This window comes from Eubalaena glacialis, chromosome 6 (assembly GCF_028564815.1).
Source record: "Eubalaena glacialis isolate mEubGla1 chromosome 6, mEubGla1.1.hap2.+ XY, whole genome shotgun sequence".
NCBI classification, from domain to species: Eukaryota; Metazoa; Chordata; class Mammalia; order Artiodactyla; family Balaenidae; genus Eubalaena; species Eubalaena glacialis.
In genome coordinates this window covers 69,778,853-69,804,962 of record NC_083721.1, presented here as the reverse complement: position 1 = coordinate 69,804,962, position 26,110 = coordinate 69,778,853, and the positions used below count along the sequence as shown (strand labels likewise).

The 26,110-nt window shown below is 47.2% G+C and overlaps 1 protein-coding gene across 1 annotated transcript in view; it reads right to left on the bottom strand.

The window, feature by feature from the left end:
- Positions 1 to 19,417, bottom strand: part of PDIA5 (protein disulfide isomerase family A member 5) — a 91,236-nt gene extending 71,819 nt beyond the window's left edge. The window contains exon 1 of the mRNA XM_061194258.1: positions 19,257 to 19,417. Within this exon, the coding sequence (XP_061050241.1) occupies positions 19,257 to 19,304 (48 nt within the window). The 5' untranslated portion in view covers positions 19,305 to 19,417. The remainder of the gene's footprint in view (positions 1 to 19,256) is intronic.
- Positions 19,418 to 26,110: the final 6,693 nt, after the last annotated feature.

Here is a 26,110-nt window from a genome sequence, read left to right as displayed (position 1 = left end):
GACTCTCACCAAGTACATCACTGAAAATTTTCAGAACACTGCTGACAAAGAGGAGATTCTGAAAGTTCCAAAGGGAAACAAAACAAAACAAAACAAAAAAACCACCACACACAAAAGATCAGGGGTCAGAACTGGCATAGGACATTTCATCAGCACACCAAAAGACAATGAAGCATTGCCTCCACAATTCCCAAGCAACATGATTTCCAACTGGAATTCTATAACCAGCCAAACTACCTGTCAATTGTGAGTAGAGATTGACTCAGACAGACTTAAGGTCTCAGATGTGAAAAATTTACCACCAAATTTCCCATTCTCAGGAAGCGACTGGAACTCATGCTCTACCAAAACAAGAAATAAATAAAAAATGAGAAAGACATGGAATCTAGGAAACAAAGGATCCAACAGAGGAGAGAGGCAAGAAGTACCATGTTGATGGTGAAGAGAAGTCCCAGAACAAATGTCCTGACCCCACGGAGCAACCAGCCCAGAATGGAACAAGGACAGAGGACAGAGGAACGTGGTCAATAAGAAGAGGCAACTACAGATTATCCGATATGCTTGATCTTATAGATCAGTTAAATAATCTGACGAAAGTCACACAGCTAATAAGAAGCAGGTCCAGCATCTGAACCCCAGTCTCTCTATTTGACCCCAGGCCCTCTCATGCCACTGCCTCTTTGTAGCCAGAAGTCTCGCATTGAGTCTGAGCTCTACCACTCAATAGCTAAGATGCCTGGGCAACATCACTCAACCTTTCAGACGCTTAGTTCTTCGCATCTGACGTGGAGAAAATGATACCTCCCTCATGGGACAGCTGTAAGGACGAAATGGGGTAACTTATCGAAAATGCTTTATAAATCATAAAGCACTCTAATAGGATCAGTTACCGTAACATATAATACAAATTTCCATCTCAGCAGAGTAGAAGATGGAAATGTGGCCATATTTTAGTGTTTCTAAATATAATCTGCCATTGGATCCAACTTTACCCTTCTCCCCAGGGTAAAACCATCAGGAGGAGTTGTCCAGGAATGATTTCTCCCTTATTCTGCCCCAGCAGGGCGGTGCACGATGCCTGAGGACCCCCTGCCCTCATGCGGCGACCTTGAGAGCTCACCAAAAAGTTCATTCCACCTTATTATCACGTTATTCCATTGCTCCCAGGGAGCTAATGCACTTCAGACTAAAAGGTCCATAGCACAGTGCACATGGTTAAAGAAAAAAATAAAAGAATCTGTTGGAAAAACATGTTGACACTGCTGTTTTAAATCCTCAAATAACCTGGCCAGTCAAGAAAAACAATTACCCTTGCCCAGTGCCTCAGGACTCTGACCCGAAGACCAGCTCTCCTGAGACTGGCCAGCACCTGCACTTCTGGACTGGGGAGCAGGAAAGGGGAGGGGAGGGCAGGCCCAGTGCCCACCTGCCTGGGTAGCACAGCAGGGTGCAGCTGGGCCAAGCGACAGCAAAGTGTCTACAGCAAAAACCACAAGATCACCAAGTTTCAAGGCTTATCCACAGCTTCCTTCCTAGAAAGCCCTGAGAATCCCTCAGGTCTTCTAACCAACAGCCACTCTCAGAGTAAACAAACCACTTTTCAGCCAGCCACCAAAGCCTCTGAGCCAGTGTTTACCCTCACACAGCAGAGAACTTCAGCTCTGCCAGAAATACAATGATGCTGGGGCTTAAACTCACAGTCTGCGGCCGGCCTGGTTAAGAACCCTTTATGGAGGGTCCATCTCCTCCTCATCTCGTCCCATCCCTATTCCACCCCCTAGACTAGGAGCACCTGGCCCCTTGAAAGCCCTTAGGAGATGTGCGTCCAGCATACTAAACATGACAAACACACTGGCTGCCACACTCTTGAGCTTTGCAGAGGTACCCCGCTGGGAGCATGTTACAAGGTGAGTCCATGACAGCTCTCAGGAGACCCAGAGGGACCACGGAAACCAGACAGACCCAGGGCAGTCAGGGAGGGTCTGGGCTGGAGAGTGGTGGGAGAGGGCAGGTGGGGCCAGGCTGGGGTGGAGGGTGGGGTCTTGAAAGCCTGGCTCAAGAGCCCCATCTGGCCCCATCTCAGACTGGACAGTCATCAGAAGGCTGGAGGTGAAGGGACCTGCTGGGTGGCTGCCCAAGTAGAGAGAAATGGGTCACTCCAAGAGCCTCAAGGGAAAAACAACAGAACTCAATGACTACTCATATGTAAGCAAGGAAGGAAGAGAGTAGAGGCTAAAATGACCCAAGGATTCTGTGCTCAGAAATGGAACAAGAGCCAAAACTGGAAGAACTGGGAAGCAGCAGCAGAAGAAGAGGCTTCTGTCTTGTGTTGAGGAAGGTGATAATAAGCTTAGGTGCAGACATGTGGACAGGACGCCCCAATGCAGGTGTCCTCCAGGCTGGAGAGTGAGCCTCGAGGTCAATGAAGTCTCAGGGGTCGGGGTCCAGAGGGAGAAGTCAGGAAACCCCTCAGCTGAGGAGGAGGAGGAAGGACCAGGAGAAAGGTGGGAAGAAGGTAGGAGGTACCACAGACCTGGTACCTGGTCAACACAGACCAGGGAGGAGACACACAGGAAATCAGGTGTGATTCGCAGGCAAAGGTCAGGGCCAAGTCCCCAGGGATGTTCCGAGAGCATTCTGGTGATGGGAGGGCGGCCGGAAGCCAGGCTGCAGAGAGAAGCACACCCCACGCAGGGGGGAGCACAGGCGGCCGCAGGGTCGGGAGAAGGATGGGCTGTCTCCACCTAAGATGGGGAGCTGCATGGACATTTGTGGGCACTGGAGAGGCAGGATTTGCAGGGAGAGGATCTGAAAATTTGGGAACAAGAGGAAAATAGGATAGGTAGATCCAGGGGGAACCAGGGGGAACCAGGGGACTTCGGTGTGCAAAGAGCTAAGATGCTCAGTGTAAGATCTCTGAGAGAGGAGGGGGAAAGGCCCTTGTGTCTGGCCTTAGACAGACCCTCACCTCAGCAAGCAACCACAGGGGCAAAGGGAGCGTGGCCCTTTCCTCCCTCCCCTAACCCCAAGGGGACTCTCCTCCAGCCACTTAACATTCTCCTTTCTCCTCCACTTCAGTCGATTTTAACCTTTCCAGTGTGCACGCTCCTTCCTTTCCTTAAGATACAGCTCCAGTAAGCCTTGGGTCTCCTTGCCAAGAGCCTTCCTGCAGACTTCATAAGGCACAACCCACAAACCTTGATAACAACAATAACTAAGGCAACTATAACAACGTTAATGATGCATAAACTCTCTGCTTTGTCAAGCCCTCAGGGGGGATAGGGCAATGTTTGAGAAGGAAGCCAGCCACCTTCCGAGCCAGCCATGGAACTGTTCCTGGGTTCCGCAGGCTCTTTACATTCTAAGTCTTTCCCTTTGGAGGTAGAGAGAAAAAAAATCCCCTTTGTTCCCTATGCAAACTCCTTCTGACTTTCCCCCGATAATTGTTTTCTTTCTGCCCCAGCCTTAACAGTATTTACATCAGGGCTGAGCTACCCCATGGGCTGGGCTGAGATCCATAAAACCTTTGCCTGGGTGCAGGGCAGAACACTGCCAGGAAGGACGGCTCCCTTCCTCCACTGCTGGGGAATACAGGCCCCCAAAGCCAGGTCCTGCTTGCATCAGAGTCAGTGCCCCCCCCCCGTCAAAGTACCAGTCCCCCCAGCCTCCAACCCCTGTCATAGTACTACACCTGCCTCAGAACACGGGGCCCCTCCATCAGAGAAGCAGCCCCCTCCACCCCGAGCCCCTTCCCCCATCAGAGTGCAAGGCGCTCTGCAGAGACCACTCAGGGTGCCTGGCACGGAAGTCCTCACCTCCACCCTCCACCACGGCTGCAGGCAATGAGGTCGAGGACACTGGCTTCTCCCCCTCACCTTCCAGACTCCCTGCAGTGCTCTCCTAACAGGCGTCTGCCTGGTTCAGGGCCCGCCAGACAACGGCCCTCCAGCCTGGAGGCTCACGCTCCTCTCCTCCCTTCGTGGTTTCCCACCCCTCAGACACCACAGAAAGAGCACTGCTTCTGGAGTCAGACAGACCTGGGGTCAAAGCCAGGCACTATCACTTAGAGCTAAATGATCTCAGATGTTACGAGTGTCATTTCCCTGCCTATAAAGTGGAGAAGATAATACTGATATCTGCCTTGCGGGGTTGGCTGAGGATTAAAGGAGGGGGAAAAAAGTACATAGAGAACCTAACATAATGCTTGGCACACAGTACACAATCATGGTAATTATCTGTATTAGTACCCTTAGTGAGACAAATCACAGAGCAAGGGCAACAGAAGAACCGGCACCACCTTTTCCTCTCCAGGGCCCTGCCGGCAATCAGGCAAAACAGCACATCCAGGCAGGAAGAAATGTGCACGTACACACATCCAGCATCAAAACCTCGAATGATCACCCATCTGCACAGCAACCAACAGGCCACACAGCACATGGAGGACGGGCCTTCCAGGTTTTGTGCCCATCTGCCCCTCACAATAACCTGATGAGTGGGCACTAGCCTCATCCTACAGATGAGGAAACTGAGGCTCAGACAGGTTAGCTTACTTACCAAGGTCACACACAGTAGGTCAAGTCGCAGAGCTCGGGCCTCCCAGGTCCTGGCCAGAGGTGTTTGCTTCCCTCCACCCCACAAGCTCCCTGGACTCACAGCGACCCAAGTGGACCACCTTCCCAGAAGTACCTCCTTCCCAGGAGCACCTCCTTCCCCAGCCAGGCCCATCAAAGCAGCCAGGAAAAGCCCAAATCTTCCAGAATCCCCTGGCAAGGAAAGTCCCAGCAGGGATTTACACTAACCCTCTGCTTCCCGCAAGCCTAGAGCACGCTGCTGTCAACCACCCTTCTCGGGACCCTGGGGCAGTCAGCCCAGATCTGCCATTAACCAGAGGTGTGTACAGGGGTCCGGGCTCCCTTCTGCCTCGCTGTCCCTCTAACACACCACACTCACAAGCTCCTCTCTTCACTTAACCTCACCCACCATCACCACCAGCCTAGACATAAAGAGTCATACAATTCTGGAAAATAACAGGGAGAACAGTCCTTGCCACATTACACCCTCAGCTTTAAAAAGCTCCAGATCTCTGGGGCACATGCCAGCACCCTCACATTCTCTATAGCCCGGGAGGCTGTCTGTCATTATAGATTCACTATTCAATGCAGATCATGAAGCCAGAGGTATTCTATTACGTAAAAGCAACTTGCTAAAGGAATAAGAGTTGAAGACAGAAGGTTAACATTAAGGAAAAAGGGTGGAGGTGGGACTTGACCTTTTTTGCTCTGCCACCTGAAAAAAGATACCCTTCTTATGTTGGGAGCTGTGAAGAAACTGGTTTAATTTAGTGTAGCCCACATTTTGCTCAAAATAGTTTTGAAATGTCAGAATCTAAGTCTAGACTCTTAGGAAGCTGGTGGTAAAGGGATCCGGGAATAAGGTTAAAAACAGACGACCTGAACCCAAGGTCAGAGAACTCCAGCTGGCTGAGTATTTGAGAGCTAGAGGTTTGGTAGAAAGAGTCAGAGACCCAAGTTTTGTGCTAGCTTTGATATTTACTGACTATGTGACCTTGGACAAGCCATGTCTCCTTCTCTGCTCCTTTCTCTGTAAAACGAAGGGGTTGAAAGTGATTTCCAAAGTCCCTTCCAATTGTGATATTCTGCAAACCTAGCTTCATGACCAGTACCAGAGAAGTACGGTGAGGTAATTACACCTCATGAAGGAACTGCTGAGTTGCCCTGGGCATGTGGCCACCCACATTAAAAGTCAAACCTCTCAGTCTTCCTTGCAGCAAGTGCCCCTGGCATGTAAACAGAAGTGTTACGTGGCAACTTTCAGGAACTGTCCCTCATAGACACCTGGTATGAGTCTTCTTAGCCTCTTCCTCCTTCCTGCTTGCTAGAATTTGGAAAGATGGCTGGAACTCAAGCAGCCACCTTGAGACAATGAGGTAGAAGGACTTGCTAAAAATGTGGAGTTATCAAGGTAGAAGGTACCTGGGACCCTGATACCACAGAGGGATATACTGGCCCTAGAACACCCCTTTCCAGCTTCTATGTGAGTGAAATAAACAGTCGCTTTAAGGCACCATCATTCTCGGTTTTCTGGCACACATGCAAATAGATCTTGTGTGCCTATTGAAACAAAAGCTTTAACTAGAAAGAAATACTAACATCTGCTCCAGTTGGGATATTTCAAATCATTGAATCATGCATTATACTTTAGATAAACTGTTACAAGGAAGGAGACAGAGAGACTATCAAGGATCTGATTTACTGTGTTCCTCCTAATTACCCGAGTTGCACTATGCCTGTTCCTAACAGTATCTTGGTCACCTGGTGACAGCTACCCACAAATGAAAGGAAAATTAGCTAGTAACTCTCCAGTTTCCCCACAACCTCAGCCCTTTATTAGTAAGGGGACCACTGCAGGCCACCAGAAGGCCAGGACATTCCTTGTAGTTCACAGGCTTGAGCTGGGCTGGTTGGTTTCCCAGACACAAGACTCTTCTCAACATTCCTCACATGCCATCTCCAGCCTCCAGGTAGCCCTCCAGAGCCAAGGCCTCAAAATCTCCTGAGGCTGCACGGTACAGAGGAGCCTGGAAGGCTGTGGAAACTAAACATGTTAATACATAGAAATCCGTGTCCTACCATTTCATTTTGGATGGCTCCAGTCATTAGAAAGTCAAATTCCTCCCCCTCCCAAGCCATTCTGCCAGCCTATCACACTCTGAAGACAGCAAACACATTCCCTCTTAGGATCCTGTAGGTGAAATTCCCCGATTCCTCATGTGCCCCCAAGCCCCTCACTGTCCTGAATGATCTGCCCTAGACACCGCCACGTTCCTGGTTCCCAGAGTGACCGACCCCAAGGCTGGGAGCACGGTGGCAGAGCCTGAAGAGGGTAACGTGCCATATTACACTATAATTTACTTTTGGAAATAAATACCTATGCTTTCATAATTCAAAATACAGGAAATTAATCTCAACACAAATCTTGATTTTTGGATCATGGTTTTTTTAAAAAAACTGAGAAACACCATTAGTGAATCTCTTAAAATATGGCACCCAACTGTCATACAGTGCTGGCAAAAGCCTAAACCAGTACAATTCTTTTGGAAAGCTATTTGGCAAAATTAATCAAGTATCTTAAAAGTATTTACACTCCTCGACTTGGTAACTCCACTTTTGGGAATGTGTCCCGAGGAAATTAGCAGAGATTCTGACAAATACATGACTTGCTCGGTCCTACTCATGAGTCAAAAATTGTAAACAACCTAAATATTCAACAGCGGGGGAATGGTTACTTAGAGTAAACCACTCAACAGAATAAAACGTGCATTTAAACGATGTTTTCAAAGATTGTGCAATGAAAAGATACTTTTTTAATGTTAAGTTTTTAAAAATAGAATTCAAAATGTACATGGTATGATTACAACTATACACAAAATTATGCTCAGAAAATGACTGGAAGAAAAAATGCACCAAAGTAAGGCTTCGTCCTTGTGCGTATTTTTCTAACTTACCATAATAGGCATGTCCAATAGAAATACTTAAAGAAAAAAATTTACCATCATTTGACTACCGTCATGGAAATAATTAACAATCTCAAAGTATTTCCCCACCACAAGAAAATATAACTTTACAGTTGGGAAACCTGGCAGAAACCTCCTCAACTAAGGGACCAACAATAACACCACCAGTAATGGGTCAAATCAACTTATGTCTCCTGATACAATGCACTGAAGGGAAACATCATCCAAATCCAAACTGAGGGACATTCTTCAAAAATGTCAAGGTCCCGAAAGACAAAGACTGAGAAACTGGCCCAGATTAAAGGAGACTAAAGAGATATGACAATTAAATTCAACATGTGATTCTGGATTAAGTCCCGAGCCAAGTGCTACATTCCTGACTTTGATCATTGTACTCTGGTTATGTAAGAGAATGCAAACACTGAAGTGTTTATGGGGCAAAGGAGAGTCATGTCTGTAAACTTTATATATGCAGAGGGAGAATATGATAAAACAAATGTGATAAAATGTTAATATTTGTGGAATCTGGCCGAAGGGCAGATGGAAATCTTTTATATTCTTCTTGCAGCTCTTCTCTAAGGCTATTTCAAACTTAGAGTTAGGGGGAAAACACCTAACATAAGACAGAAAAAAAAGAGATGCCTAGAATACAACCAAATACTGCCCCCACCTCTTCCACAGGCTTCCTGAAATCCTCGGCCATCTATTCAGTGTCACTGGCACTTCCCCACGTAAGAGCAGTGTTTATCTGCCCTTCTTCACTTCCAGCTGGCTGACTGCTCACCCCTCTGCTCACCTGACATTGTGTAGTTTTTTAATAAGAACTATTATACAGAATCTGCGAAGAACTTTGCATGCAACACATACCTAGAATGGCTTTGATGAGTGGGGGTGGGGGGGACAAATGCTAATTTTTAAATATAGGTAATTTATGCCCCTTAAATGGGCAAATTTTAAGCATCTGTCACCGAGCACTACGGCTAAATACCCTCTTCACAAGGAGCTAAGGCCTAACCTCAAACCTAGTTTGCAGATTTCACCACTGATATTTCCCAATGTTCAAATAAATGTCCACCACCCAGCAGGCTTTGAAGTAAAAACGAGCACCGCCTGGATGGCAAGTGTGTGTGTGTGTGTGTGTGTGCGTGTGTGTGACAGAAAGACAGAAGCCTGGCCCTGGGATGTGGACCCCTGACTAGCTACAGCTGAGGAGCTAAATGTGCTTAAGAAAGAGAGAGAAGTAGGAAAGCGCTTGGCTGGCACAGAACCCAAGAGAGGGTTCTTTAATCCCTACATCAAGGGCCTAGGGATGCGGCCGTGATAATGATAAGAGCTGCAAGTACAGAGTGCTTGTTGCGTGACCAGGAGCCAGCTAAGCTGCTCATATGACTATCTAGTTCATTCTCTGGGCAAGTGAATTAAGTAGGTACTTTCATTATACCTATTCTATGGATAAGGAAGCCGAGACAAAGAACAGTTAGAAACTTGCTCAACGTCACTCGGCAAGTAGGTAAGAGAGCTGTGACTCAGACCCAAGATGAAGTGGAAAGACCAATTCCTAGAGCCACACACGTCTCACCGCTTGCTCCTATAAATGCACAGCCAGCTGCACGTCTTATATTTTGCTTCCTTTAAAAGCCACACCTTATACGTGGGCTACACAGTTTTCCCACCTGTTTCCACAGCACAAACGTGGCTGTCAACAAGGGACAGTTCAGAGGCAGGACAACTGATCTGAGAGCTTATGAAAACAGGTTTTCTTATCCTGAAATTGCAACTGCAGTGCATTTAACCAGGACTTAAGTCCTAAAGCTTTTAATGTTGTGGAAAACCTCTTCTAGAGCCAAGAGGGCTCTGGGTTGCTGCCAGCCTGGTGTGCCAGGCCTGTTAACGAGGAAGAGCTGGTGGAGGGAGCAGAGAATTAGGTATAGCAGGGACGAAGGAAGATCAGGTGAATTCCCACTCCGGAAACCCAACCCTGCCTCAAAGCTCCATTAATTGAAAAGAAAATAACAACTCAAGTGCTCATGACTCATGAGGTACATCTGTGCTTTGACATACATTATCTCATTCAATCCCCTAAAGCTGAGGGTCTAAACCGGCGTTTTCTACCCCTCTGGCCTTAACCCAAGAGCCAAGTCATAAAATCACTTTGGTGGGTTACCACCAGCATTTTTAAAAATAACATTAAAAAGGAAACATCCGTGCTTCCCTGGTGGCACAGTGGCTAAGAATGCAAGGGACGTGGGTTTGAGCCCTGGTCTGGGAAGATCCCACATGCCACGGAGCAACTAAGCCCATGTGCCACAACTACTGAAGACCGCATGCCCTAGAGCCCGTGCTCCGCAACAAGAGAAACCACCGCAGTGAGAAGCCCGCGCACCGCAACAAAGAGTAGCCCCTGCTCTCCGCAACTAGAGAAAGCCCGTGTGCAGCAATGAAGACCCAACGCGGCCAAAAATTAATTAATTAATTTTTAAAAATTAAAGAAAAAAGGAAACATCAGTCTGTACCATAAGCAGCAAGACTGTATTTGGTGAAAAATCTGCATCTGTTATGTTCATATAGACATATATGTACTTGGTTATAATGTAAAATGCAAAATTGTTCTTCCAGGAGTTGCAGTAAAAATGTTTGAAAAACTGCTATAAACAATCTGTGTGGGAGGTGGTACCATCCCCACTTTAGAGATGTGAAAACTGAGGTTCAAAGAACTTAAGGAATTCAACCTGGGTGAAGCCTAAAACGGCAGAGCCGGGACTCAGAGGTCTTCTGGGCACAGATTAGAAGCTCTTCTCTTTGCCCATCAATGTACACACTTCCCACTGGTATCCCTCGAGATCTCTCCACTCCCCAGAGCTCCACCCAGAACAAGACCCGAAAGGCCAGCAAGTCTGCTTTCCCTTCCAATCTAGCTACTGAGCACAACCAACGAGAAAGAGCTTCGATGACTGCCTGAGCCATCTTCTCTGCTACCTGCTTGTGCACGCTTCCCTAAACGCCTGCAGAGAAACGCAAAAACGGCACATGCTCCAGTCAAGTGACGCCTCACAGTGTCACTAGTGTATGTGGCTTGTAACATGGGCAGAAGTTGTGCCACACCCCTCGGCCCAAAGCTGCAACCTTGGCTGGCAAAATACTGTCCACCATGTAAAATTAATGTTAACTTGTAAATGCCTCTGGTTTGTAGTTGCACAATTGCAATAAGTATAAGCTTTTAGGAAATACAGATTTCTGGGCCTTCCCCTTGAAGAAAATCATCTCGTGGATCTGGAGAGCCCAGGAATCCATTTTTACACATACCTCCCTAAGGCGGTTAGATTCACAGCCAGGTTGGAAGGCCATCATTCCATCTTTTAAAAACCCCCTCCCTGGACCCCATACCACTCCCCTCTCCCTCACAGCCAGAATGTTCCATCTCCCTCCCCGCCTTCTACCCACTCCTCAGCATTGTCAGAGCTGTCCCCCCACCATCAAAGAGGCTCTTGGTGGAGGTTCAGCAATGACCTCCACACGGATAACCCAATGGGCACCTCCATTTCTCATTTTGGTCAACCTCTTGAACCCAGGCAGAACGCGCTTGGTCTCCCTTCTACCTCTCCAGCCACCCTTCTTATCTTCTTTGTAAATCCACCTCCACCATCCTGCAAATGCGGGAGTTCCTCAGGGCTCACTCAGTCCATCTTCTCTTCCTGCCCCACACCCTTCCCTAGGGTCCCCCCCCAGAGCAGCACCCCTAAATTAACATCCCCAGCCCAGACCTCCTTTCTGAGCGACACACCCTCACATCCTGCTCACTCAGCGGCTCTTAAACCGGGGTCAAGTATAATTCTCAAATGTTAAAAACCCAATTCTCATACAAACAAAGACTGAGCATATTTCAAAGGGTTATTAACTCATTAATAAGGGACCCACTAAAATGACAAAGCTTGGTCAAAAGAGGATATAAGAAAAAAAGGTTAATTAAAAGATTTTAAAAAGAGGTTATAGGGAATTCCCTGGCGGTCCAGTGGTTAAGACTCCACGCTTCCACTGCCGGGGGCCTGGGTTCAACCCCTAGTCGGGGAACTAAGATCCCGCAAGCCGCGCAGCACAGCCAAAAAAAAAAAAAAGTAGTAGTTATAAGAAACTTACAAGTGGTCAATGAAAAAAAGGTATGATATGATTGCTAAATGAGATACCAAGCCGGTTAATGTCCTGAAGGATCTCTCTTCTCTACCAAACAGAAATCATTCGCATCCTTTCTAACTTTACAGAGTATGGGTCCTAAGGAATAATAAACAAAGTGACATTCCCTAAAGTACTGGATGCCGCTGAGGTGGGCTTCCTAGACAATGCTCCAGTGTGACATTAGAAAGTCACTAGATCATCTTTTATTTCCAAGTTTGGTGATAATTTTTCTTACACTGGGGTCTATGAATTTGGATGGGGAAATATCACATCTTTATTTTCACTAATTTCACTGAAATTTAGCCTTCCCTTTATTATCAATGTAGGTAACTAATTACAGTAGCACTGACAGTGTCTGTTACTTTGTGACTTTGCCACCAACAGAAATCACATTTTCTCATCACAAGAGGATTGCTGCAGATATCTTGAAACACCGTCTGTTTATCACTACTTAAAATTACAAAAATTATCAAACTTGCCACTAGATCGTCTTATATGACACATTAAAAAAAAATACATACTATTTTGTCACAATTTATTATATTTTAATAACTATATTTCAATATCACTGGTTTCTTTTGTAATCCTATGCATTCTGTTTTATACATTTAAAAACATTTTTCGAAGAAAGGGTCCATAAGTCTTCAGAGAGGCCTTTCCTGACTCCCTGCAGTAGGGTAGGGACCCCTGTTACACATTCTCTTACCACCTTATCTTCCTCCTTCCAGCACTTACTACCTGAATTAAATAATAAATTAGTGGCTCTCTCACTAGGCAATGGGAGGAAGGGATGGTGTCCATCTTATTTATATTTTGTCCCCAATGCCTTGGCATAGTATGTCTGGCTAATAAAATACTCTCAAGAAGTATCCGTTAAAAACAAAAAAAAAGGGGCTTCCCTGGTGGCACAGTGGTTAAGAATCCGCCTGCCAATGCAGGGGACACGGGTTGGAGCCCTGGCCTGGGAAGATCCCACATGCAGTGGAGCAACTAAGCCCGTGCACCACAGCTACTGAGCCTGTGCTCTAGAGCCCGTGAGCCACAACTACTGAGCCCACGTGCCACAACTACTGAAGCCAGTGCGCCTAGAACCCACGCTCCGCGATAAGAGAAGCCAGTGCAATGAGAAGCCTGCGCGCCGCAAGGAAGAGTAGCCCCCGCTCGCCGCAACTAGAGAAAGCCCGCACACAGCAACGAGGACCCAACGCAGCCAAAAATAAACTAATTAATTAATTAATTAAAAACAAACAAAAAACCAACAAAAAAGAAAGATCTGTGGAATAAATGAACATCTGTGACATGTGTAACATGCAGATGGTGGTCCATGTTTCTTTGAAACGAGGAGCATGTCCAACACTCTGCCCAGGACCAAGAGGGTCAGACCCCTTGATGACAACAAACCTGCTTGTTCCTCGGGAGCCTGCCCTACTTGGCCCTATAACAGAGCTTTCCAGCCAAGCCCACATCTTGGCTCAGAAGCTAGATCACCCTAATGTTTTAAGCCCCAGTGTAAGGCCCTCGACCTAGATCTCCATTAGTACCTTCCACGGCAAGGATTAAAGGATCTGCTCACGAATTAAAGACATCTGCTCAAGCCAAGGGGTTAGAGGAATGGTGGGTTCTTTGGGGCGATGGATTCTCTACCTCTGCCCCAGCCAGCTGTGAGGAGTGGGGAACTCTGAAGCGGGGCACAGGCTTACCATCAGGCCATCTGGGAACAGAGCGCACACCCACCTGGGGGCTCAGTATGACCTCGGGGGATAAAGAGACGCAAAAAGGCTATTCTAACGCCATACTCCTTCTGAGTGTTTAACCCCGACTCCCCCCCACTGCATGACTGCAAAGCTAATTATTTAGAAGTGGTCATAAACTGGTGTGTGGAAAGAGGCCCTGCTGGACGTAGCTGATCAGAGGGGACAGGTATCTAGAGCCATGCAGGAGGGTGATGAGAAGGGCAGGAAGGATGGTCAGTGAGGGCCTGGCTATGGCCCCTACTCAGGCCATCAGGGAGCTAAAGAGCAAGGTTCACGGACTCCCCAGGTAAATGGCTGGTGCTGCGATTTCAGAAAATAGCACCTGCCAAGGAGGCTGCTCAAACATTCAGGCGACCCACTCATCTGTCTGTGTCCTCCCCTTCCAGGCCATGACCATCAATGGTCTCTCTCTTCCTGCTCTGTCCACCTACTCACCCCTCTTTCGGGGTAACAGTACTCAACCAGCTTACCTCACCCAGCTCATGTGGGACTCAAAACTACACAGATGTGAAATATGTGGAAATGCTTTGCAAACTCTAAAGCCCTCTACAAATGTACCAGGTGTCTTCTAATTCTCGTTGCCAGGTCGAATGGGTAGCCAGAGGCCTGGGTCAGGGTCGCAGGATGGGCCAGGCAGGAGCAACAGAGCAGCCCAGTGAGCACAGGGCTCCTTCCCTCTCCCACTGAGACCTAGGACACCAGGTGTGGGGGAAAAGGAAGCGGGGGGCAAGTAAACCATGGAAGTCTGGCAACGTAGGAGAACTTAGGCTCTCCTACACCCCATGCACACTCTCTGGTCCACTGTCACTTAGCCTCCAAAACCTACCACAATCACCAAGGGAGACACAAGAGCCCCATAGAACAAAACCACAAAGCTGGGGCGTATCTTCCAGGGAGGCGGTGTGGTTGGTATCTCCATTCTCAAGAGAGGATCCACTTTCAGAAGAAAGGGGAAACACAGAGCACTTAAATCCTCAGTTCCTCTGTCCGCATGCACGCGTGCCCGCGCGCACACACACACACACCCCATCAGAGGCTCTGCAGCGGCCCAGTGCAGAGGGCCAAGGAGCCATCAGGAGCTCGGCTCCAGGGAACTGTGACGGGGAGAGTCCTGGCTGCACGGGCCCCCCAGCCATGTCTCGCAGCCTCCACTCACACCCGCTCTGGCCCTTCACTGGCTTCCGGGCGCCCCTTCTCCAATGATCTGAGGTGACTGCTGTGGCTCCTATTTATTGGGCACGTCCACGTGCCACACAGAGTGCTGGGTGCTTCCTGTATTATTTCTGATCCTTTCAACTTTGCCAGATGGATATCATTACCACCACTGACAACAAGAAAATAGGCAGGGCCCAAGGTCACATAGCTCCTGAGTGTCTAGCTGGCTAAAAGCCCATGCTCTTTCTATAACATCACACTGGACTACATCTTGTAGATAACAAAGAAGAAAGTAAGAGGAAGAAAGTGTTGTTTTGGGAAAATTAATCCAGTCTCTCCCGCTCCAACCCAACCCTCCACTGTGGCGTAACTGCTCTTGTTATTAAAAGGGCCGCTTTCATCATGTCTCTCCATTGCCTAAAGAATCAAGTCCCAAAAGCTTTGTCAGGCATTTAAGATTCTTTCCAATTCACTTTTCCAGTCTCGTTTCCCCAACCCCACACTCAAATCCTCCCTTCCATCCAGCCCGGCCCATCACTCCTCATTGCCCACGTTTCTGTCTTGGATTCCCTGCCTGCAACACTAATTCCTTCAACCAAACACAGACTGGGGGTGACTGCATGCCAGGTCTGGGCGAGCTGCTGGGACAGGGAGTATCCCCACTGTCACAGAGCTCAGAGTCTGCCTTCCTTGTGAGGCATGAGCTGCGGCCCTTCTCTGGTCCCTTGGTGCCCCAAAGCGTGACCCTGGTCCGAATCCACAGCACTGTGTTTGCCACTCCTACGGCACTCAGCCATTCCAACTCGTGTGCCAGTTCTGTTTTAAAACTTCCTCATAATGTGTTTATTTCTGTGGGAAAAGTGCACTCCAGGTTCCAAGCAGCATTATCAATGGCAATTAGGCTCTCAGACCAGCCCACAAAAGCCTATTAAATATATAGAGGTGTAGAACCTAAATACGTGTACATTAAAAGCTCTGCAGGAGAGACCAGGGCAAACGTCTGCTGCTTCCTGCACCCCTACCCACTGTGCCATCAAGTTCTGAGCTCCACGCCACCCTCTGGGGCAGAGGCCTGAGCAGTGGCTTGGGAGGAGGGAAGCAGGTGGGAGCTGGCACGACAGAGATGGAGGGGGAAGAACGCTGATGTGTAATTCAGGGGCCTGGCTCCCATCCCCACTCTGTCTTTACAAACTAGGTGGCCTCAAGTGGGTGAGTCCCTTCCCTCTCAAAACCTCACTTTTCTCTTTTAAAATCAGGGAGCTGAGTTAGGTCAGTAGTTCTCAGACTTCTGAAGCTCACAGATTGGCAGGATATATTTTTAAACATGTATTTAAAGTATATGTTTAAAATATGTTTAAAAATATATAGTGTGTATTACATATATATATTTTAAAATAAATTTTATCAATTAAAGGCTTTTTAAGAAAAATCACAATATACTATCACTGCTTTCATTTTTTTCAAAAGGACACTATAAGCCACTCCTCCACCCCCCCACATGCACTCCCTCAATATGGACACCGTGTCAGAGAAATGAAGTTTTTAAACCAGAAATATTTGGAATCGTGAAAAAAAAAAAGCCATTCACCATTGTTATTTTTCCAATTTGTCTGTGAACCAGTGGAAACTTCATCACAGCCCAGCTCCAGGCCTCAGCCTGACGTTGGAACCCTTGAGCTGGGTGAGGCTGAGTCCTCTCCAGCTCTGACATTACTCCATTCTGAGCGAGCTCTGGATGGAGACTATACAACAATCAGCATGGATGGCCCTGGGGAAGGGTCAGCTGCAGGAAGGAGCTGAGTGGGACAGCAGGAAGGGGCAGTCGGCTGCAGGGGTAGGGACAGGACAGCTTGGCCTCCCCAGCCGCAGGCCCAGGGCAGAGACACCCAGCCTGGAAGGGCTGGAACTAACCTGTCCCAAGTGTTGACTGCCACTCTTTCCACCCCAGAGTGTGGAAGGCTGGGAGTCCCCAAAGAAACTTTTTTAAAAGTTCCTTTACTAACTTTTCTGATCAAAAACTAATGCACATTCATACAGAAAACTTGGGAAGTACCAAAAAAGCATAAGCAAAGAAGTAAGCAAAAGTCACCCACAACTCCACCTTCCAGAACAATCACTGTTAACATTTTGATGCACTGCTAATCCCTCAAACACTTCTGTAGCTATCTTCAGCCACCCTGGGATTCGGTTTTGTATCCAGCTTTTCCCCTAATTATCACACTCAAATACTTTTCCATGTCCTTAGATATTCTTCATAAGCATCATAACATATTTTGATAATAAACCCAGCATTCTAGTAAATACAAATATTCTTTATAAACATTACTTTCCATGGTATGGATAGGGCCAGAAATCATTTAAACATGCTGCTATTGTTAAGCATTTAAGCCACTTCCATATTTTTGCTACTGTAAAAAACGTGGTGGGTGTACACCCCTGTCCATGAATCTCTGTAGACCCCTTTACACTTCTCTGTATCTCTTGGGTCACAGCCCAGGGCTCTGCGCGTATCTGCCCCCAGTAAATACTGAGTGGACAAAGAAACCCAATCCACTCCAAGGAGCTGCGGAACCCTTATCAGATGGACATAGAGTTTATATTTACAGAGGCCCACCCTGGTGTCCACCCGCCACTCATCACTGACCCTACACCTCAGCCTCACACCTTCTAAGTCAATCTTGGGCTTGGGGAAAGGAGAAAATGTCAATTCCTTGTTGAGGCCTCCCAGGTTCTAGGGCTCTCAGCAAACCCACCCACTCTCCACACCTCCAGGTGGAGGGCATCAGCAGACCTCAGTTGCCTTAGAGGACTCCCACACCCCCTCCTGACGGCTCAACACACCCCTCAGGAAAGTCATGGCTGACCTCCCTCTAAATTAATATATGGCTCCCCTTCAGGGGTGCTCCCAGAACTTCGAGTATCAGCACTCACTGTTCTGTCTTTATCTGCTCACAGGACTGACTCCCCTGCCCGACGCAGGGCAACACCAGAGGGCAGGAACAATGTGTGTTTTGCTCCCTGCCCAAAATCCAACCCAGTGCCAGCCAAACAATGGGGTTGATAAATAAATGTTTGCTGAATGAAACTTCTTTCTTGTCTGAGTCTCAAGCCTTTTATTTTCACAGGAGGGAGAGGAAAGGGGAAGAAGAGAGGAAAGTAGGACCTCCTAAAACAGCCCAAGTGCAAAGACCTGATAGGGGGTGGCACTGGAGATGGCCCCCTCTGCACAATCCAGCAGTCCTGCCTGGCCTAGAAACCAGCCCAGACCAACCGGCAGCAGGAACAGAATACAAACAGATCAAACATACCTAGATTTGGGAAAGTGACACTGCCCCACTCCAGCCTCATTTCTCTCCAAGAGAATGGTCAGATCTAGAGGGGCAAGGACCTTCCTTTCCCACCCATTTTCGTACAACTAGAAAATACAGGGCCACTCCTCACTGGTGATCCCAGAAGGGCAGGGCATTGAGAGATGGAAGTATTTAAAGCAACTCAAGCCACACTCCATTTTTTCTCCTCACGTTTCGTCCAGCATCCTTGCCACACCCAAAAGAAAAAAACTGGAAAATCTGGGTTGGAGAGAGTGCCAGCAGCAGGAGGTTCCCTTCAGGAACTTCAGGAAAAAAAGGAGCCAAGATTGTCCTAAAATAAGGCAGACCAGAAGTTATATAGAGGTGTGGAAGGAGGCCATATTATCCTATCACACACCCACAGCACCACCAAGGCCAAACCCGGGGCCCTGGGTGCTGTGGACACACCCATTCCAACCTCTCTCAGGGATGCCCTGCGGCATTCCTCCCCCCACCCCACAAGGGTAGCAAACTCCTCCGGAGAGCCTGCACTCCCATCACCCTGGCCCACCCCTTCTCCACTCCTGTACGGTTTTGCAGTTTAGAGCTACCTCCTCTGATTTCTCATCCGACCCTCCTGGCAACCTTGTTAGAGTGGTATTTAAAGCGTCCCAATTTCATGGATGAGAAGATTAAGTCAGGTACATTAAATGATAGGCCACATCACAAGCCAGAAAGTGGCTGAGGTTCCAGCCAGCCTCAGTTGGGTGAAGGAGCTGAACTCCCCCGCGGTGACCCCACCCGGCCCCGCCAAGCCTGGCCGGCGGGCGGGGATCCACGTGGTCACTGGAGGTTCGCGACTGCTCAGAGCCGAAACCAAGAACTAGGTGGCTGGCTCTAAAACAAGGTTTCCGGCAGTGCTGGTGGCAAGCACCCCCTTCTTTCCCCGTACTCACACAGGTGCAGGGCCCGGAGTCGGGGGTGCAGCACCCCCGCAAGCCGCCGGCGTCCGGCCCTAGCTCGCGGCCGCCCCCTGACCTGCGCCCCTGCAAAGTTGTGTCCGCGGCGCAAACCCCCACCCCCGCGAGGGATCGCCCAGCGTCCCCGGGGTCCCCCACCCCGGGCTCCTTTCGACCTTTGAGCCCCGGAGCACTCCGCTGGGAGGGCACAGCGACCGCCCCGCTGCCTCCCCCGCAGCCACCGGGTGCCCGCCTGCTCGGCACGCACGCCCCCACCCAGGCGCCCGGAGGCATCTATCTCCCCGCACATCCCGGGAGGGCCGGGAGCAGGGAACTCGGACCCTCGCCGGGCGCACGTGCCGTCCTGGCCCGGACCCCAGCGCCACAGCCTCACCCAGACTGCCAGCAGCAGCAGCCGCCACGCCGGCACGACCCGCGCCATCCCCGCCGCAGCTGCCCACTGCCGGTTCTGGTCCCCACTCGGGCTCCCGCGACCGCAGCTCCGCCGGGGGCAGCCACCGCCGCCACTTCCCAGCCTCTCCCCGCCTCCGAGTTCCCGGTGCCACGTCTGCCAAAGCATGCGCACCGCGCTGGCAGACCCTGCCGGGGAGAAGTGCGTGCTGGGAGTTGTAGTTTGCAGCATGGCTGAGCAGGGGTCCGCGGGTGTGAACTTGGCCCCCAGGCCAGGTAGAAGCATGAGTGGAGTGCGACATGGTCAGGCTCAAAGAGTAAGGGAGGGGCTTCCCTGGTGGCGCAGTGGTTGAGAATCTGCCTGCTAATGCAGGGGACACGGGTTCGAGCCCTGGTCTGGGAAGATCCCACATGCCGCGGAGCAACTGGGCCCGTGAGCCACAACTGCTGAGCCTGCGCGTCTGGAGCCTGTGCCCCGCAACGGGAGGGGCCGCGATAGTGAGAGGCCCGCGCACCGCGATGAAGAGTGGCCCCCGCACCACGATGAAGAGTGGCCCCCGCTTGCCGCAACTAGAGAAAGCCCTCGCACGAAACGAAGACCCAACACAGCCAAAAATAAATAAATAAATAAAGTAGCTATTAATTAAAAAAAAAAAAAAAAAGAGTAAGGGAAAGCAGTTAATTTGGGGGGCTTGCTCTGTGCCTAGAACTTTAGAAACAAGATCTCCTTCAGCTCAGGTAAGTTTTATTTTCCCCACTTTGAGGATGAGGTGGCGGCCCAGAGAACTTAATATGACCCAGATCACACAGCCTGGAAATGGCAGAGTCCAGTGCTGCTTGTGGAGGATAGGAAAAGCCGTCGTCCCTGCCTCCCTCCTACTGTTTCTTTTTTTCATTCAGAAAACTTTATTGAGCTGTTGGAAAACAGTTTGACTTTTCCTCAAAAAGTTGAACAGAGATTACCTTATAACCCAACAATTCCATTCCTGGGCATGTACCCAAAAGACTTGAAAACAGGTATTCAAACAAATACTTGTACACAAATGTTCATAGCAGCATTATTCACAATAGCCAAGAGGTAGAAACAACCCAAGTGTCTATTGAGGGATAAATGGATAAACAAAATGTGATATATTCATACAGTGGGATATTATTCAGTCATTAAAAGGAATGAACTACTGATATATGCAACAATGTGGATGAAACTCAAAAATATTATGCTAAGAACGGAGCCAGACACAAAAGTATGAATATTGTATGATTACATTTATATGAACCATCCAGAAATAGGCAAATTCATAGCGACAGAAAGCAGATTAGTGATTGCCTAGGGCTGGGGGGAGGAGAAATTGGGGAGTGACTGCTCAGTGGGTACAAGATCTCCTTGGGAATGATGAAAATATTTTGGAAAAAGACAGAAACGATGATTGCACAACATTGTGAATGTACTAAGTGCCACTGAATTGTACACTTTAAAATGGTTACTTTTATGTTATGTGAATTTTATCTCAATAAAAAAATTTTAAAAGAAAAAAAACCTTTATTGAATCCATTCCTTGTGCTAAAACATTCATGTGTGGAATCAGTTATTCATTCAAGAATTTTTATTAAATACCTACTACATCCTGAGGCTCAAGATATATAGTAGTGAGATGGACAAGGAAGTGCACAGTCTAGGATTGATAGGTTATAGCTGAAAGATCTTTGCTCACTGTCTGGAGGTTCCAAGCTCAAAACCTAGAAGTCATTCTTGATTCATCCTCACTTCTCAACAGGCCCATCCAACCCATCACCACATCCTGTCAGTTCTACCTCCAAAATATAACTCTTCTGCCACCTCCCAAGTCTAAGTCACTGACATGTCTCACCCACGCAAGGGCAAGACTGCTCCTTCCATTTGCCTGCTCCTTCCTCCTTGTACCCCCTACAATGCAGTTGTTAATGTCAGTGGGATTTTGTTAGCCATTTCCTTGAAACCCTCCAATGGTTTCCCATTGCCCATAAAATGAAATCCAAGCACTTCCCCATGACCTGTGAGCCATGCATGGTCTGGGCCTGGCCTCTAGATTTCACCTCCTGCCTCTCCCCTATGTTGTCCACTTGGCTCCAGTTACACAAACCATCATTTCCTGCTCATCCCCCACCATCAGCTGTTCCTACTTCAGGGCTAGTACTTTTCCTATTCTCTCTGCCTTAACACTTTCCCTGGTCCTTGGTCTGACTGCCACCTTCTAATCCCTTCAGGGCTCTCCTACATGTACATCCTCAGAAAGGCCCTTGGAGCAACCCATCTAAAGGATCTCCACCCCCAAGCTCCTTATCCTCTAGCTCAGGTTCTGCTGATTCCTTGCCAGCACTTGCCACAATCTGCCACTACTCATTTAGTTGGTGTGTTCATGGTCTCTTGCTACAAGTGGAACGTAGGTTCATGTCTCTCTTGTTAGCCACCTAACTGCAGAGCCTAGCATAGGACCTGAGCCTCAGGTGGTTCTCAGAGTTCTTTTTGATAAATAACTGATTGAATGAAGTGATGTGTTGGAGAGTTTCAGAAATTCGTGAATCAGGCGGGAGACAGGGCTTCCTCTGCATGCTCTGCATCCTCAAGCTCATGATCTGCATATGGGAAAGTGGGCCTTTCAGCTCCTCCTCTCTGTTGTTTTTTGGTGACGCTGCACCAGGCCAGGAATGGAACCCCGGCCCTCGGCAGTGAAAGCGTAGAGTCCCAACCATTGGACCGCCAGGGAATTCCTGGTCTCTGTTTCTCATCTATAAAATGAAGCGGCTGGTGAGGATATAGAGCACCTGTACTCCCATACATTGATGATGGGAGTGTAAATTGGTTTGTCTACTTTGGACAACAGTATATGGATAAAATATGTACCAAAATGTTCATAGCAGCTTTATTTATAGTAGGGCTGAATTGTGCCTACTCCCCCACAAGTTCATATACTGATGTCCTAACCCCCAGTACCTTAGAATGTGACTATATTTGGAGATAAGGCCTTAAGAAGTGATTAAGTTGAATGAAGCCACTGGGGTGAGCCCTAATCCAATATGACTGGTGTCCTTATAAAAAGAGGACATTAGGACACACAAAGAAAAGGAAAGACTGTGTGAAGACACAAAGAGAAGATGGCCAGCTACAAGTCAAGGAGAGAGGTCCTCAGAAGAAATCAACCCTGCTGATACCTTTGTCTTGGACTTCTAGCCTCCAGAATTGTGAGAAAGTAAATTTCTATTGTCTAAACCACTCCGTCTGTGGTACTTTGTGATGACAGCCCTAGCAAACTAATACAGTGGCTAAACTGAAAACAATCCAAATGTCCTTGAAAAAGTAGATAAGTAAATGATATCCTATTCTGCAACAAAAAAGAACAAACTACAGATATATACAAGAACATGGATGAATCTCAAAACCCTGATGTTGAACAAAAGTAGCCAGACACAAAAAAGCACATACTGTATGATTCCATTTATCTGAAGTTCAAGAACAGGTAAGCATAATCTATGGTGATAGAAGGAAAATAGGGGTTCCCATGGTGGGGGCGGGGAGGAGGAGAGATCAACTGGGAAAAAATATGAGCAAACCTCTGGGTGCTAGAAATGTTCTATATCTTGATTAAATGATGGTTACATGAGTCTACATGTATAAAAATTAATTTATTAATTGAGCTGAATTAGTTGAGCTGTATGCTAAGATTTGTACACTTTACTGTATGTAAATCATATCTTGATTTTTTAAAATTTCAAAAAATGAAGGGTAGAGTGAATCAGCTAATCTTCAGGATCCCTTGTAACTCTTGTATATATCTATCTCCTGAGTCCAAGACTGGCTAAAAGCTCCTGGGTCCAGAGGAGGGCTGAACTCTGCAGAAATTAACTGCCAAAAGGGAAAGAGTCCAGGAGAGGAAGGAAGGAAGGAAGCCATGCGTCTATGAGCCAGAGAACCAGAGGGCAGGGGACTGAGAGGGAAAAATAAAAATTGCCAAGAAAACAAGCCATTTCATCCTGAAATTGAAACTAGCTAAAATGAGATTTATGGCCCTTCTGGGAATGTTTAACAATTCTAAGCTTCACTCTCTTTGAAATATTAGGAGAATAGTACAGGGCAAGTGCTGTCCCTCCTCCATTACAGCCCTCAATGGGAACCATCCATTCTACAGCAGCAGCCCCACGGGGCCCGGCCAGAGAAACTTCTCGTCCTGTGGTTTATTGTGAATTGTGATGCCACCTTACATTTGTGTAGCCAGTTCCTCTCCATCATCTAAGCTGAGATGAGGACTAGCACAATGACCGTTTTCTGACATTCAAGCATGGAGGAGAATTGGCCAGAACAAAATGGAAGGAATGTTACGTCCAAACACAAAAGAATATATTCTGTATAATTCCACTTATATAAGCTACAAAAAGGGCAAAAGGTCTCTGTTTTGTTAGAAGTCAGGATCGTGGTTACCTTTGAGGGAAGGGTGTGGATACTCACAGGAAGGGGTCTCTTGTGGTGCTGGGGTTCTGCTCCTCCACCTGAGTACAGGGTACCTGGGTATGTTAACTCTGTAAAAATTCATCACACACATTCATGGGTTATGCTGTCCGTAACTTATATTTGAATAAGAAGTTCACAGGTTTATTTAAAAAAGAGGAGGAATGAGATGGAGAGAAAGAGAAGTCAGCTCTGAGTAGGGAAGGTGGAAGGAGAGGGGAATTCTAAAGAAGAGACAGCTGGGAAATCATTAGTAATCCCTACACCTGGGTGAGCAGCTAGTCCCACCAGAACACCCCGTGCTGCTCACAGCCTTTGCCTCTGCTCATCAAGTCTGCTGGCATGCCGCTACACCCGTACTCCTACTCGGCTGATACCCACCCAGCTTGGGCACCCCCTCCTCCAAAAGCTTCTTCTGATACTCATCATTTTCCCACCAACACCCCCAGCAGTCCAGGGCTAAGTGTCCCTTCTCTGTGCTCCCACACTTTCCTGTGTGGAATGTGGTCCTTAAGATCATGGACCATGACAAATTCATAGAGACAGAAAGTAAAACAGTGGTTTCCAGGGCTTGAGGGGACAGGGAAATGAGGAGTTTGTGTTTAATAGTTGTAGAATTTCAGTAGGATGATGAAAAAGTTCTGGAGATGGATAGTGGGGGTAGTTGCCCTACCATATGAATGTACTTAGTACCACTGAACTGTGGACTTCAAAATGTTTTAAGATGGAGGATAGTCTTCTCAACAAATGATGCTGGGAAAACCAGATATCCACACACAAAAGCTTGAAGTTGGACCCTTACCTCACACCATATACAAAAATTAACTCAAATCGGTCACAGACCTAAATGTAAGAGCCCAAACTATAAAACTCTTAGAAGAAAACATAGAGGGAAAGCTTCATGACATTGGATTTGGCAATGATTTCTTGGATATGAAACCAAAAGCACAGGCAACAAAAGTAAAAATAGATAAACTGCACTACATCAAAATTAAAAACTTCTACGCATCAAAGGACACAATTAACAGAGTGAAAAGGCAACCCACACAATAGGAGAAAATATTTGCAAATCATATATCCAATAAGAGGCACTGAAGAAAACCAAAACAGAGACCACCGTTTGAATATACTCAGAGACACAACACTCATAGTCACATAACCAAAACTTCAGACTGTCCTGATTTTCCCAAAAACAAAGCTTAAGCTTTCTTCATGTCAGTGTGATCTTATGGCTTCCTAGCCAATTAGTTACAAACAAACAAGCTAATGCAATGAAAAGGAACATGAGTTTCTAGGAACCAGTCAACAACAGAAAACAACGTATCCCTCATTCATGCTTTATAAACTGAGCCATAACTGCTGAAAGCAAGCTTCTAAAGTCTCCCTGTTCCTGATCAGTTTATTTCTCCCTCAATAAAATATTCATATCAAGTAAAGCTTTCTGCATTTTTTTGACAGGGGTAAATATCCAGAATATAAAAAGAACTCCTACATCTCAACAACAACAAAAACCAACCTGATTTAAAAATGGGCAAAGAACTTCGATACACATTTCTCCAAAGAAGATATGCAAATGGCCAACAAGCATATGAAAAGATGTTCAACATTACTAATCATCAGGGAAATGCAAGTCAAAACCACAATGAGCTACCGCCTCACACCTATTAGGGTGGCTACTATAAAAAAACAAACAAACCAACCCAGAAAAAATCAAGTGTTGGCAAGGATGTGGAGAAACTTGAACACTTACGCACTCTTGGTGGGAATGCAAAATGGTTCAGCAGCTGTGGAAAACAGTATGATGATTCCTCAAAAAATTAAAAATAAAACTACCACATGAACCAGCAATACCACTTCTGGGTATATACCGGAAAGAATTGAAAGTAGGGTCTCAAAGAGATATTTGTACGCTCATGTTCAGAGCAGCACAGTAGCCAAAGGTGGAAGCCACCCAAGTGTCCATCAACAGATGAATGGATAAATAAAATGCAGTATATACATACATTCAACCTTAAACAATAAAAGGAAATTCTGACATGTGCTACAATATAGATGAATCTTGAGAACATTATGATAAGTGAAATAAACCAGTCTCCAAGATGACAAATACTGTATGAGGCCTCTTATATGAGATACCTAGAGTAGTCAAATTCATGGAAACAGAAAGCAGAGTGATAGTTGCCAGGAGTCGGGCTGCAGGGTGGGGATGGAGAGTTGTTATTTAATGGATACAGAGTTTCAGTTTTAAAAGATGAAAAGAGTTGTAGAGATTGGTTGCACAACAATCAATCAATTGGTTGAAAATGTACCTAACACTCTAGAATGTATGTTTAAAAATAGTTAAGATGGTAAATTTT